This window comes from Opisthocomus hoazin, chromosome 13, assembly GCF_030867145.1.
Source record: "Opisthocomus hoazin isolate bOpiHoa1 chromosome 13, bOpiHoa1.hap1, whole genome shotgun sequence".
Taxonomy (NCBI): Eukaryota; Metazoa; Chordata; class Aves; order Opisthocomiformes; family Opisthocomidae; genus Opisthocomus; species Opisthocomus hoazin.
The window spans coordinates 18,767,227-18,781,993 of record NC_134426.1 but is presented as its reverse complement, the minus strand read 5'-3'; the positions used below and the strand labels follow the sequence as shown (position 1 = coordinate 18,781,993).

Below are 14,767 nucleotides of genomic sequence, written 5' to 3'. Positions count from 1 at the left end.
CCAGAGGCTTCCCCAGCCTGGCAAATGCCCATGCACCCAGCCCCATGCCCACAGGTCAGCTGCAATGGCACGGGGCCCCAGGTAAGCCTCAGCCTAAGGTTGTAAAAATGCTTCCAAACTTTTCCCAGGCAGCTCCGTAGGCTCCAACTCCTAACACTGTTGCAGGCTTTTCTGCTCCTCACATGGACATTGGGCAGCAGAACTAGCGCAGCCAGGGCCTCTCCAGCACCAAAGCCATATAACTGGGGACATACTAACAGCCCTGAGAAACAGGGTACATGGGCAAGGGCAGCGGCATGGAAAATGAAAAATCCCAAAGCTCGCAAGATGCCCCTGCTGGGCACAGAGGCAGGAGATCAAACCGACCACTTTCGCACTCAAGGTCTTGCTTGCCTTTGGCTTGGTGTCACCATGTGATCAGCACTGCTGCCTTCACTACCGAAGTAATAGACAGCCTCGTCCTCGGCTTGGACCCCAGTGATGGTTAACGTGCCCGTGGAGCCAGATACGGATCCGGAGAATCACGAAGGGATGTCCGAGGGTCTCTGGTCGTCCTTGTAGATCACAGTGACAGGGGCGCTGCCAGGGACCTTCTTCTGGTACCAGCCAGCATAGCTGCTGCTGTCAAGCCCAGAGCAGGTGATCTGGGCAGTTTCTCCCATGTTCACTGACACCGAGGGTGGCTGAGTCAGCGCTGCCTGGACCAGGGAACCTGCAGAGGGAGAACAGAGAGAGCAGAAGATGGGGGTCAGTCAATACCACACAAGTGGGACATGGCCCCTGTGCCGAAACGCCCTCATGCCCCAGCTGGCCAACAGCCCCACACACAGCACTGAAGACCAGAGACCCATGGCCCTGCAAGGAGAGCTGGCAGCAGCAGGGAAGCAGAACACCACCCTCTGAGGGCAAGGCACCTGGTCATGGCTACAGAAACTTCTGGGGAGCAGAGCCCAGCCTGGCCCAGAGCAAGCCAGCAGAGGCAGCTCCAGCAGCAAGAGGAGGATGGGGTTGCCAGGAGCAAAAGGCAGCAAGGCTGGGGATGAGGCAATAAGACTATTATAGCAATAGGGAAAAGGAACCCCCAGCCACACAGTCACCTTCTGTGCCTCGCGGAATGGAGGTAGGGCTCTTCAAAGTGACCTCCTTGGACAGGGGACAGGAACCTGCCTCATCTCCACAGCCACAACTCTGCTTGGCCAGGAGGGAAACGGGCTGAAAACCTTCCTCTTCGATGCTGTAGGCTGTGTCTCACTTCCCTATTACCCGGTGCCTCCACCACCCAGATCAGAACTGCTGCCATCAGAGCCACCACAGTAATAGAAAGCCTCGTGCTCGGCTTAGACCCCAGTGATGGTTAACGTGGCCATGGAGCCAAAGAAAGGTACGGAGAATCGCGAAGGGATGTCCGAGGGTCTCTTGTTGTCATTGTAGATCACAGTGACAGGGGCACTGCCAAGGACCTTTGGCTGGTACCAGCCGACATCATTGCTGCTGCTGCTGTCAACCCCGGAGCACATTTGGGCAGCAGAGCCCAGCCCAACACATCCCAGCACAGAAAATGATGTGACAGCAGCAGGAGGACATGGTCGTCAACAGCAAGAGGCACTGGGGTGGCAGACCAGGCCACAGTGGGAATTTTGTAGAGACAGAGATAACAGTCCACAACCACCAAGTCATCTGCAGTGGTCTGGGACACAGAAGGGAGGACATTCACAGCCGTGGCCATCCAGAGGGGACAGGAACCAGCATCAGCACCACAGCCACAACTCTGCTTTGCCAGGAGGGAGAAGGGGTGAAAACCTTCCGCTGATTTTGGAGTCTGTGTCTCACTTCCTATTACTCATTGTCACCACACACCATTGCTGCTGCTGTCGTCGTAGCCACCACAGTAATAGACAGCCTAGTCCTTGGCTTGGACCCCAGTGATGGTTAACGTGCCCGTGGTGCCAGACTTGGACCCGGAGAATCGTGAGGGGATGTCCGAGGGTCTCTGGTTGCTGTTGTAGATCACAGTGACAGGGGGACTACCAGGGACCTTCTGCTGGAACCAGCCAACAGCATAGCTGCTGCTGCTGCTGTATAGCCCGGAGCAGGTGATCTGGGCGGTTTCTCCCAGGTTCATTGACACCGAGGGTGGCTGAGTCAGCGCTGCCTGGACCAGGGAACCTGCAGAGGGAGAGGAGAGAGGGCAGAAGATGGGGGTCAGCCAGTGTCCTGCAGTCACAGCCCTGCCCGGACAGCGGGACGGAGGCCCTGAGCCCAAGGGCCGCGGCCGGGCACAGCGAGTCTGGCCAGGGCACCTGAGCTGTGGGCCAGCACCGCGAGGAGGAGAGGGGCTCAGGCCATGGCACGATTCCACCAGCTCTGCGTCCCCACGCCGATGGAGATGTTTTGCGGACCCTGACTCCCTTTTAAGCCCCCGCCTGCCCAGGGCACGACTCCTCCATGCAAATCTGAGCCCACACTCAGGGCATACATCTTGCCTGGACCACCTAGAGCACAGAGAGGCCAGGGCAGCAGCAGCTGCAGAGAGCTCTGGGCACATGGCGTGGGGCAGCACCAATGCCTTTCTGCTCCCCAGCGTCAGACGTCAAGACTGATCCTCCCATTCCCCCCCTCCTTCCCTCGGGTCCTGCTGCAGCCTTGCCCCCTGCCTGGCCCTTCTCCTGCCTGGTCTTGGCCTTGGGTGAGCAGAGCACCCAGTGCCCAGCCCCATGCCTCAGGCTCTGTCCCACAGCCCAACACCATCCGGATGGGCTCCAGCCTCTCACCGACAGTCCCCAGGGAACGTCGGGTGCCTGTGGGGCAGCTGCAGTGGGCAGTGTCCCTGGGCATGTGTTGTGGATTTGCATGAAAAGGTTTTGGAAGTGGGGGGGGCTATAGGGATGGCTTCTGTGAGAAGTTGCTAGAAGCTTCCCCCATGTCTGATAGAGCCAATGCCAGCTGGCTCTAAGACGGACTCACCACTGGCCAAGGCCAAGCCAATCCGCAACAGTGGTAGCGCCTCTGTGATAAAATATTTAAGAAGGGAGAAAAAACATCCTGCAGTCAAAATGGCAGTCGAGAGAGAGGAGTGAGACTATGTGAGAGAAACAACTCTGCAGACACCAAGGTCAGTGAAGAAGGAGGGGGAAGTGATGCTCCAGATGCCAGAACAGAGATTTTTCCCCTGCAGCCCGTGATGAAGACCACGGGGAGGCAGGCACCCCGTGGGAAGGACCCATGCTGGGGCAGTTTGTGAAGAGCTGCAGCCCGTGGGAAGGACTCACGCTGGAGAAGTTTGTGGAGAACTGTCTCCCCTGAGAGGGACCTCACGCTGGAGCAGGGGCAGAGTGTGAGGAGTCCTCCTCCTGAGGAGGAAGGAGTGGCAGAGACAACGTGTGATGAACTGACCACAACGCCCATTCCCCGTCCCCCTGTGCCGCTCGGGGGGGAGGAGGTAGAAAAATGGAAGTGAAGTTGACCCAGGAAGATGGCACGGGTGGGGGGAAGGCTTTTCAAGATTTAGTTTTATGTCTCATTATGCTACTCTGAATTGATTGGTGATAAATTAAACTTCCTTTTCTCCCCAAGTTCAATCTGTTTTGCCCGTGACAGTAATTGGTGAGTGATCTCTCCCTGTCCTTATCTCGTCCCACGAGCCTTTCATCATATTTTTTCTTGCCTGTCCAGCTGAGGTGGGGCAGTGACAGAGCTGCTTTGGTGGGCACCTGGCATTTATCCAGTCCAAACCAAAGCAGCATGGAGCCGCAAGCTTCCCTGGCCTGCAGCCCTTGGTAGACTGTCGGCTGCCCAGGCTTCCCACCAGCACCACTTTGCTCTCCCAAACTCCTCATCCTGGGGGTTGGAGGTCAAGCTTTGTCCTGGCTGCTCGGCTGGCAGCACGGTCCTGCCTGTCTGTGATGGGGCTGAGCTTTCAGCAGGCTGAACTCCCCAGCAGGGATGCCCAGGATCAGGCACAGACCTTGCTGTGGGCAGGTCAAGCCCAAGCATGGCCAGGCACCCCTCTCCTGCAGCCCAGCCCAGGTGGGCTCCCCCGGCCTGCACCCAGACGCACCGGTCACCCCAAACCAATGGCTACGGCTCCTCAGCCCATACCTACCCCTGCCCAGGACTTCAGTGTCCCACAGCACAAGGGCCTCTGCAACAGCCCAGCAGCACCACGCTCCCTCCGTGCTGCGTGGCTGCAGTCAGAGCCCTTTGGCTGCCGGAGCAGTCAGACATTTCCATGCCGGTGCTCGCACAGAGCCGTGCCAGCTGGACACCTCCAGGCCAAGGAAAAGCCCGTCAGCAACCACAGCGCGTCACAGCAGCTCCAGGTCCAAGGGAAGGGGAGAGGGTGGTGGGGAGCAGGTGCCAGTGACAAGAGGGGCCGTGGTGCAGGAAGGCACAGGGGCAGGCGCAGGGCTGCTTGGGGTCATCCCCTCCGCAATGACAGGGGATGGGCACAGACCTGGGGCTCTAAGCAATGGCTGAGCAGGGACGCCAGCCACAACCACCTGCAGCAGAGGGCAACAAGGTCAGGGCCATGATGGGGACCTGGACCACCATCAAATGGGGACAACAGATACTCCCAACCAGCTCCGGTGATGGTGGGAGCTTTCTGTGTCACTGCCCCATTGCTCCATGTCACCATCATAGCTGCTGTCGGCACCACCACAGTAACAGAGAGCCTCATTCCTCGGCATGGACCCCAGTGATGGTTAACGTGCCTGTGCAGCCAGACATGGATCCACAGAATCGTGAAGGGATGTCCGAGGGTCTCTTGTTGCTGTTGTAGATCACAGTGATGGGGGCATCGCCGGGGACCTTTTGCTCGTGACAGCCAACAGCACTACTGCTGCTAAACCTGGAGCAGGTGATCTGGGCGGTTTTTCCCAGGTTCACTGACACCGAGGGTGGCTGAGTCAGTGCTGCCTGGACCAGGGAACCTGCAGAGGGAGAGGAGAAAGCGGAGAAGACGGGGGTCAGCCAGTGTCCCGCAGGCACAGCCCTGCCCGGGCAGTGGGACAGGGACAGGACCCCTGTGCTCAAAGTCCCCATCTGGGCACAGTAAATCTGGCCAGGGCACCTCAGCTGTGGGTGAGCACCATGATGAGGAGAGGGACAAAGCCACCCAGGCACCTGGTCCCAACACATGACCAGGAACGCAGGCTGCTGGGCAGCCCCTTGCTGTCGTGGGGCCATGGTGGGATATTGGCCAGAGTGAGGGGCTCCTGCACAGGCTGAGCATGAGCTCTGTGGGCTGGCACTGGGCAAAACACAGCCCTTGGTGCCAGCCGGGGAGCGCAGGGGACCTCAGCCCTGCAGCTCAAGGCAGGCACGGGGCTGCTGGTAGTTATCTCCTTACCGAATGACAGGGCATGGGCACAGACCTAGGGATCCAAGGAACGTCCGAGCTGGGACACCAGGCACAGCCACCTGCAGCACAGGGCAGTGAGGGCAGGTCGACGGTGTGGATCTGCCACCATCAACTGAGGACAGCAGAGACTCCTAACTGGCCCCTGTGACGGTGAGATGTTCTTGTATCACTTCCCCATTGCTCTGTGTCACCGTGGCACCAGTACTGCTGCTGTCGTAGCTTCCACAGTAATAGACAGCTTCGTCCTCGGCTTGGACCCCAGTGATGGTTAACGTGGCCGTGGTGCCAGACTTGGATCCGGAGAATCGTGAAGGGATGCCCGAGGGTCTCTTGTCGTTAGCGTAGATCACAGTGACAGGGGCACTGCCAGGGACCTTCTGCTGGAACCAGCCATAGCTGTAGCTGCTCCCGGAGCAGGTGATCTGGGCGGTTTCTCCCAGGTTCACTGACACCGAGGGTGGCTGAGTCAGCGCTGCCTGGACCAGGGAACCTGCAGAGGGAGAACAGAGAGAGCAGAAGATGGAGGTCAGCCAGTGTTCCGCAGGCACAGCCCTGCCCGGACAGCGGGACGGAGCCCCTGTGCCCAAGGGTCACAGCCGGGCGCAGCGAGTCTGGCCAGGGCACCTGAGCTGTGGGTGAGCACCGCAAGGAGGAGAGGGGCCCAGGCCATGGCGCGATCCCACCAGCTCTGCGTCCCCACGCCGGTGGAGATGTTTTGTGGACCGCGACTCCTTTTTAACCCCCCGCCTGTCCAGGGCACGGCCCCTCCATGCAAATCTGACTCCACGCTCAGGGCCGCATCCTCCCCACGCCTCTCCCCACCTCCCTCCCTCCCCACTCCTGCCCAGCCCCACCACCCCAGATGCAGTGGAGCTTGTCCCCAGGCACAGCACGGAGACACGTCCCAGCTCAGAGTTCGAAACCCACCAGCACGGACCCCCGTGCCCAGCCGCGGACGAGGGCTGCAGGGCCAATGGGTGCGGGGAGTCGGGAGCTGGGGCAGGGTGCAGGGGGCACGGGCAGCGCCCACAGCTCCAACAGCCCTGCCACGGGTCGCGGGGAGTAGACAAGCCGGTGCCTGTGCCAGGATGGAAGGATAAGCCAGTGCTCAAGCTGAGAAAAAGCAAGAATAAAGTCCCCATTTCAATCCCTCTGAGATCCTCAGCTGAACCTTATCTATGACCAATGAGCACCTGGGAACGTAACCTGCAGTGGCCTGGAGGGAGGGGGCTGGGAGTGGGGCTTCTCAGGGAGCACACAGCTGCCCTCGCCCCTGAAGACCTCAGGGTGCTCAGAGCAGCCCTGCTCTTGCCCTCCTGGCCCCAGCCCATGGCACATGGCCCTCCTCCCCAGCACCATGGTCCTGGGCACAGAGCTGGGGCACAAGGCCACCTGGGACCCGGCTGCCCACATGGCACATCCCGACACTGCAAATGCAGCCCCCATGGGGCCAGCACCCCTACCCACAGCCTGAACCTGTCACACCTACGCACCCCCACATCTTGTCCCCTGCCCCGTCACACTTGTTGGGACAGAGGAAACGTCACTGATGAAAGCAAGTGGCACCTCATGACATGAAGGAGACGGTGCCTTTGTCCCCAGTGATAGCCACAGACCTGAACTCACACAGCACAGGACGGGGATGTGGTCTGGGTGCTGGGCATACCCTGCTGTTGTGGGGCCATGGTGGGAAATCAGCCAGGGTCAGGGGCTTCCCAAGAGGGCAGATGTGCTGGGAGGCTCGGGCACAGGCTGAGCATGAGCCCCGTGGGCTGGCACTGCGCAGACACAGCCAACGCTGGAGGAGCCCGTGGGCTGCTCTTGCAGCACAACAGAGCAGCTCCTGGCCAGCCCTGCTCTGCCCCGACAGCCTTGTGCACGGCCCTGAGCTGCTGTGCCCAGGGGAAACTTCCCTTCCCAGGGCTTGCAGGCAGAGCTTTGGCCCAGCTCCCCCGCCCACAGCACGTCCCCACCTCTTGGTGCTGGGGCTGCACTTTCAGCAGGGCTGAACCCCCCTCGGGTGATGCCCCGGGGCCTCCTGGCGCAGCCGGGCTGGGGGGAGGGCAGGGAGGCACCCGGCAGGGCCCTGGGGGCCAGCCAGGGAGCGCAGGGGACCTCTGCCCTGCAGCAAAGGGCAGGGACAGGGCTGCTGGGCTCATCCCTGCATTGCTTTACAGACACGGTGGTCAAACAATGACAGGGACAATGCTCCACAGCCATTGAGTCACCTCCAGTGCTCTAAGACACGAAAGGGATGATATTCACAGCCATGGCCATGCAGAGAGGACAGGAACTGGCATCTACCCCACAGGGACAACTCTGCTTGGCCAAGAGGCAGAAGGCCTGAAAACCTGCCTCTTCAATGATAGTGTCTGTGTCTTGCTTCCACGGTACTCAGTGCCTCCATCACCCCGATCAGAACTGTTGTCCTCCCAGCCACCACAGTAACAATCAGCCTCATCCTCGGCTTGAACCCCAGTGATGGTTAACGTGGCCGTGGTGCCAGATGTGGATCCGGAGAATCGTGAAGGGATGTCTGAGGGTCTGTAGTTGTCATTGTAGATGACAGTGACAGGGGCACTGCCAGGGACCTTCTGCTGGTACCAGCCAGCATAAGGATAGCTGCTGTCAAGCCCGGAGCAGGTGATCTGGGCAGTTTCTCCCAGGTTCACTGACACCGAGGGTGGCTGAGTCACCTCTGCCTGGATCAGGGAACCTGCAGAGGGAGAGGAGAGAGCAGACAGTGCCCCAGAATCACAGCCCTCCCCAGGCAGCGGAACAGGGAATGCCATAAAATCACAGAAGAGTGGACACAAGCACTGTCACGGTAAATCTGGGAGCAGAGCCCAGCCCAATGCATCACAGCACATAGGCAGCTCTGGCAGCAGCAGGAGGACATGGTCATGAGCACCAGGAGGAAGTGGAGTGGCAGACCAGGCCACAGTGGGAATTTTGTCGGGACAGAGATAACAGTCCAAAACCACCAAGTCACCTGCAGTCGTCTGGGACACAGAAGGGAGGACATTCACAGCCGTGGCCATCCAGAGGGGACAGGAACCAGCATCAGCACCACAGCCACAACTCTGCTTTGCCAGGAGGGAGAAGGGGTGAAAACCTTCCGCTGATTTTGGAGTCTGTGTCTCACCTCCTATTACTCATTGTCACCACACACCATTGCTGCTGCTGTCCCAGCCACCACAGTAATAGACAGCCTCGTCCTCGGCTTGGACCCCAGTGATGGTTAACGTGCTTGTGAAGCCAGACTTGGTTCCGGAGAATCACGAAGGGATGTCTGAGGGTCTCTGGTTGTTGTAGTAGATCACAGTGACTGGGACACTGCAGGGACCTTCTGCTGGAACCAGCCAACAGCATAGCCGCTGCTAAGCCCGGAGCAGGTGATCTGGGCGGTTTCTCCCAGGTTCACTGACACCGAGGGTGGCTGAGTCAGCGCTGCCTGGACCAGGGAACCTGCAGAGGGAGAGGAGAGAGGGAGGGGGCCATATAGTGCCCACCAAAAGCACCAGGATCACGCTGGGCTGCCTGCTCCCTGGGCCTTGCAAGCTGGGAAAACCGGGTCCTGCTTCAGTCCAGGGCACCACAGCTGGGTTTCTCTCAGGAGCCACAAGACTGTGACCGGCTGGATCGAGGTGTCTGGGCAAGAGCTCCTGGACTCTGGCTTTGGCAAATACAACTTAGCCAAGGCACATGCCAAGGGATGGCAGAAACACTTTGCTACCCTGCCTCGCTGACACACCCTCTGCAACCGCCTCAGCCCATCTGCGACCCTGGCATCACCCACACACCCACCCTGAGAGCATCCCTGTGCAGCAGCACAGCTCCTCCAGCCACGCTCCCCTTCCCCTCCCGACACGGGCACTTCTCCGCAGGGCTCCGCACCCGGCCCAGAACCCTGCCCGCAGCGCAGACCCACGGCACGCCAGTGCTTCGAGGCCTCCTGGGCCCGGGTGGGGATCGCTCCGGCAGCACGGGCGCTCCTGCTTCCCCACAGCACCGTGGGCACGAGGAGAAGCGCTCTGGACTCTGCCAAGTCCTGCTGGTTCTGCAGCTTCAGGGCAAATGCCCAGCTGGCCCAGCTCCACCGCACCACCCACAGCTCTCCACAGCGGCCTTCCCAGACCTGCCTCCTCCTCTCCGTGCTGTCCCAGGCTCTGAAGAGTCCCCTGTGTCTCTGACAGCTCCTGAAGGTTTTCAGGGCTGCGTCTCAGGAAGCAAACTGCAGGTTTCAGCCCTCAGAGAGCCCGCTCAGACTAAATTCCAGCTCCTCATCACCTTTTAGAGGCATAATGAATAGGACCCAGACACACAAAGGCAGGGATTTATTATTCTATGTTCATTTCACAACAGAGGGTCAATGCCAAGCTACCACCACCCTCTGCGACTACCTTATGCCAGGAATACAGCAGGCCCTCCTTACACACAGGATATTTTCCACAGGCCTCTTTCTGTTAATCCACAGTTTCTTCTGTCACAAGTTCTGGTTGGGAACCAAGGCTAACAGGTTTTCTGGGTGTTGGATTTTTTTTTTTAACAAGCTCATAAGCAATAAAGCCTTGTGGTGCCTTTACAGTCCAGCATGCCACAGCAGCAGCACCCCCCCGTGGCCTGCCTCCGCCTACACTTGGCTAGAAAGAGAAGGAATGCAAGGCGGTCAGAAGTCCGCAAGCCAGTCTGAACTTAATTCAGTACTTCTTGAACTCCATTCTTTCTACGTTCACATCATCCTCAATTAGTTGGTATACATAAGTCACAACTGTGGAAGCCTGCATATCCGTCAGCACAAATGAAGGGAGGATGTTCCTGGAAAGAAAGCATACTTTGCTGATCTTCCCAATTAGATTACACTCTTGCTATTAACGTACTTTATGCTTATGTGTTCTAATACGCTTGGTTGCCAAAGGCTGGAGGGATCTGGAAACACTGCAGCTGGCAGGCACTGACAACAGCGTCCCAGGCACAGTTGCACGTAGCCTCGAACAGCCCTTGAGGCTGCGGAACACAGACTTACAGAACAGTAGGGGTTGGAAGGGACCTCTGTGGATGATCTAGTCCAACCACCGTGCCAAAGCAGGAGAGAGGCTCCAGTCCCCTCATCATTCTTGTACCCCTCCACTGACTCTCTCCAATAGCTCCTCAACTCAACAGCCGAAGTCGTGTCAGGCTCAGACATCTAAGCTGACAGTGCCTTCAGAAGTCTGAATTCCTACAAAATACTAGCATGCAGCTTCTGGGAAGACCCTAAACACCAAGACTACTTCAAGAAGCTGCTGGAATGCGCCCCTCTCAGGGCCCAAGAAGCAGCCCCAGACACACTAGTGCCGGGCCGTTGTGCCCAACACGGGGGCTAAGTAAAACCCTAGTAAGGGGGAAGCCCCACTGCATTCCCCGGCAAGGGACAGAGCTGGCTTCCTGCGCCTCACGGCACCTCGCCAACAGGGTAGCCAGACACTTGGGCATACACTTCGGGTATGCCTACAGGCTCTGCTGCACCGGGCAGCTCAGGGACCCCATCACTCATGGTTCCAAAGCACTGCAGGCTCCTGTAGCTGATCCCGGGTTGGTGTAGAATTTGTTTTCACGTTGAAATGTTTCAGATCTCTGTGTGTGCATCCCGACATGAGGATGTCCACGTCCAGCTGCCTCTGCAGCAGTGCCAGCCTGGCCACATCGCCCCAGGGAATAACTTGATGGCCACGAATCAGCCCGATTCTGAACTGCCCGACAGTTACAACCTTCTCTTCAGGATAATTCAGGCTCCGAGAAGGAGAAAGGCATAGCCTATAAATCAGCCAAAGACACCTTGCCTACGCAATGTATACTCCTACGTTCCAAGACACAGACCTCTTTTTGCTATTCGAGGGTACAAGGTCTCTTCCCAGGTGCGGACCCGCTGGATGCCTGTACCACACCCCAGCAAGAGCAACTGCCGAGCAAAGAGCAGGGAATTTGCACAGAGATCATGAGCCTCAAGCCTACTCAACAGTAAATAAACACACACACAAGTCCCCAGTTCCGGCAACGACACAGCCAGCTGGGGGACTCCAGTGGCCTCACAGCAATCACGAACGGACTTGTGCCAGAGTTCATACGAATCAAGCGCACGTATTGCCCCCCCCCACAGACACACACCCCCAGTCCCCCTGCTGCAAGTGCAACAAGAAGGGTCTGGTAAAGAAGTTTGTTTCTTCAGTCTTACTTTTCCCTACTTCCCATCCTCGTGAACAACGGTTTGGGAATTGCTAATGCTGAAGGACTCCCCAGTTTTCACGGGAACAGCCGCAGCACGCGGGAAGGTGGGCTGAGGAATTCACAGCAGCAAGAACATTACCTCTGAGTCCCCCCTAACAACATGCATGTCCCCAGCCAGGGTCCTGAGGCAGTCACAGTTCTCCTTGCTGCACAGGTTCCCTATACACAAGGTGTGCTGAACCTTTCCCGGAACCAGCAGCTCGCTGAACTCCACCAGCAGACCACCGCAGCGGTGGCGGCTGTGAAGGTCCCCCAACGCTAACACCAACTTCAGGCACAGCAGGAGGACAGAGCGAGCTTTAGCCCAGGTTACTTCGCAGAACAGCACAAACCCGTTCCGCCGCTGCAGGGCACGCGCAAAGCCTGGCAAAGCACTGCAGGCCCAGCAGGGATTCCTTTCAGGCTCAGCTTTGAGGAAACACCCCGCAGCGAGCCCGAGATGCCCCACGCAGGCAGCCCAGCCCGCTCCTGCCCGGGGAGAGCAGGCCGCTCTCCCTCCCGCACGCAGCCGGAGGCGAGGGAGCGCGCTGCCCGCAGCAGCAGCAACAGGGCGGGGATGGGGCGAGCTGAGCTGAGCTGGGCCAGGCCGGGCCGGGCCGGGCCGGGCCGGGGCGGACCGCCACCCCGCGCTGAAGCTGCGGGCCCGGGGCCGCTCCTCTGGCCCGGCGATGCAGCGAAGCGGCACCGCGCCCTCCCGCCGCGGCTGCTCTCCATCCCGCCCCGCCCCTCGTCGGGCGCCCCGCCCCTCGTCGGGCGCCCCGCCCCTCGTCGGGCGCCCCGCCCCTCGTCGGGCGCCCCGCCCCTCGTCGGGCGCCCCGCCCCTCGTCGGGCGCCCCGCCCCTCGTCGGGCGCCCCGCCCCTCGTCGGGCGCCCCGCCCCTCGTCGGGCGCCCGCTGAGGTAACCAGGAAGTGACGCGCCTCCCTGTCTCCTCCCACAAGCCAATGGCAGCGCCAGCAGCGCCCCACGTGACGGCGGCGCCGGTGGAAGGGCCGTAACTCCCGCCCCGGTGCTGGCCCTCGGCGCTGAGCATGCGCAGTCCCGAGGGGAGGCTGCCGCTGGTGCGGGGGGCGAAGCGCTGTGGCGTTCCCTCCCCTTCCTCCCCCCCCCCTCCCCCCCCCCCCCCCCCCGCCGTGTTTTGAATGAAGTGTGCGGGATTGTGGTGGGGAAATGCATGATCTTCCCGCGTGAACGCGTTCGTAGAAAGTGCCCGCGAGTGCCCGTGTGTCTGAAGGCGTCCTTCTCCCCTCAGAAGCTGTGGGGGCTTGTGGGGTGAGGGAAGATGGCGGCGTGGGGAGAAGCGGCGCGAAGGGAGGTGGGGCTCAGGGAGGCGCTGGGGCCGTGAAGAGGCGTTGGGGTGCTCTGGCAGGGGCTCTGGCTCGCTGGGGAAGGTGGGCTCTGCCGGGGGTGGGTGATGCAGCTCCCTCCAGGCCCGAGAGGTCCCACCAACCTCGACGCCACAGCGCAGCGCCTGTGGCTTGCCCTCCTGGCTCAGCCCCACAGAGAGACGCCCGAGGGGCTCCTCTGGGCGCCGCACACATGACACAAGCCACGGGGCTGAGGATTAACCTTTATCATCAGGGGAGCCAAACCGCGCAGAAGCTCAGGCTGGGATCAAGCCTGCATTGTGTCAAGTGCTGGCAGAGCCCAGGAAAGCCTGGCCAGGGCAGCACTCGCCGTCCTCCCACCGCAGCAGGAGATCCCTGCTGCTGTGTGTTCCTGGGCTGAGCCCTGGCAGGTCTCGCACCGCGTCAGGCTGTCTGATGCTCCATGGGGGACATTGGGGGTCGAAGAGGAGGTTGCCGCACCTCACGGCGCAACGCGGTGCTGCTGGGCTTGCTCAAGCGTGCGAGAGGGTCTTTTGCCATTCCTCCTCCGGCTGCCATTCTCCCTGTTGAGGGCTTTGCGTCAGGGTTGCAAGGCAAAACGCAGAAAGCTTTTGTTCCCTGTCTCTAAAACCAGTTGAAGGCATGTGACAGGGAGCAGTAATAGCTGCCGTTGTCTTCGTGGCGGGCAGATGTGATGATGAGGATGCAGGCATTGCTGGCGAGGTCTTTGGTAGCAGAGAAGCGGTCGGGAATCTTGTCGGGCTTGTGCTTGTCTCGCTCGGAGTTGTAATAGAGCAGATACCTCAAGGAGTGCCCCGGGCGCTGCTGGTACCAGGAGATGCCGAACTTGCTGATATTGTACTGGGGGCTCAGGGTGCAGGAGAGCCGAGCGGTCTGCCCGGGCAGCACCAACACGGAGGGTGGCTGGGTCAGCATGGGCTGAGCCCTGGAAGCTGTGCACACCAAGGATGCAGTTAACTGATGGGCTGAGCCATGTTCCCCACCACCCCCAGCCCCAAGACGTCCCCCCGCTCCCTTGAGGGAACCCTGTTAGCCAGCCTCCACCCGGCTCGTCCCACCACACAGCCCTAGAGCACGCTGCCCTGCTCAGACTGACATCCCCTTCGTACAGCCCAGTCCTGCGGGCCGCCCCGCAGGCAGCAGCCACCTCAGCCGCACCACCCTTACCTGTCCCCACCAGGAGCAGGACCGTGAAGCCCAGGGCCATGGCGGGAAGCAGAGGGAGGGAGGCTGTTTCGGAGAGGGTCTGCAGTGCTACATGAACCCAGGCTGCTGCGCGGCTGGCGCCGGTGAGGCGTATGTAAATGACACAGGGGGCTTGGGGACTCCAGCTCCCTGCGCTGCTGGCTTTGCTGCAGCTGGGCTTCAGGGAGGGGGCTTGAAGCAGCGGGGCAAGAGCTGAGCATTGCGACCCACTGCCCACCTTCGCCCCAGGCTAGGCCATTTCCTCCAGGTGCACCCATGCAGGCACAGCCACTCCTCCCCTTCTGCCCAGGGCAGGGGGGTTCGATGGGGAGGCATCCCTGACCACCTCTCCTCTGATCGGGGGAGCAGAGAGGTTTCCCTGTGGTCTTGCACTCAGGCCTTTTGCCAATGCCCGGTGGTAGCAGCCGGCAGGGGGCCAGCTGGCTCTGCTGCCACCAGGGAGAAAGAAGGACAGGACGTGCCCAAGCCCCCCCGCAGCTGTCTCATCGCAGAAGGAGCATCAGGGAAGTTGCTGCACCCTTCTCCACTCAGCTCCGTTGCTGGGCCAAGGGCTGCCCCGTGGCACGGGCTGGGAGCTGCCGACGG

At 60.3% G+C, this 14,767-nt stretch overlaps 1 protein-coding gene, 1 pseudogene and 1 gene segment (V, D, J or C); all 3 read right to left on the bottom strand.

Annotated features, from left to right (window-relative positions):
* Positions 1–1,846: 1,846 nt before the first annotated feature.
* On the bottom strand, positions 1,847–2,346 carry LOC142363005 (Ig lambda chain V-1 region-like; annotated as a pseudogene).
* A 2,328-nt stretch (positions 2,347–4,674) lies between these two features.
* Positions 4,675–6,055, bottom strand: LOC142362973 (Ig lambda chain V-1 region-like). The segment is given in 3 exon segments: positions 4,675–4,931; positions 5,533–5,852; positions 5,987–6,055. Coding segments are annotated over 3 exon segments (623 nt in total).
* A 7,524-nt stretch (positions 6,056–13,579) lies between these two features.
* Positions 13,580–14,183, bottom strand: LOC104329768 (pre-B lymphocyte protein 3-like). Its single transcript, XM_075435059.1, has 2 exons — positions 14,138–14,183; positions 13,580–13,908 (listed from the first exon to the last, which is right to left on the bottom strand). Exons 1-2 carry the CDS (start codon positions 14,181–14,183, stop codon positions 13,580–13,582), a joined length of 375 nt encoding a protein of 124 aa, XP_075291174.1.
* Between the last annotated feature and the right edge of the window lie 584 nt (positions 14,184–14,767).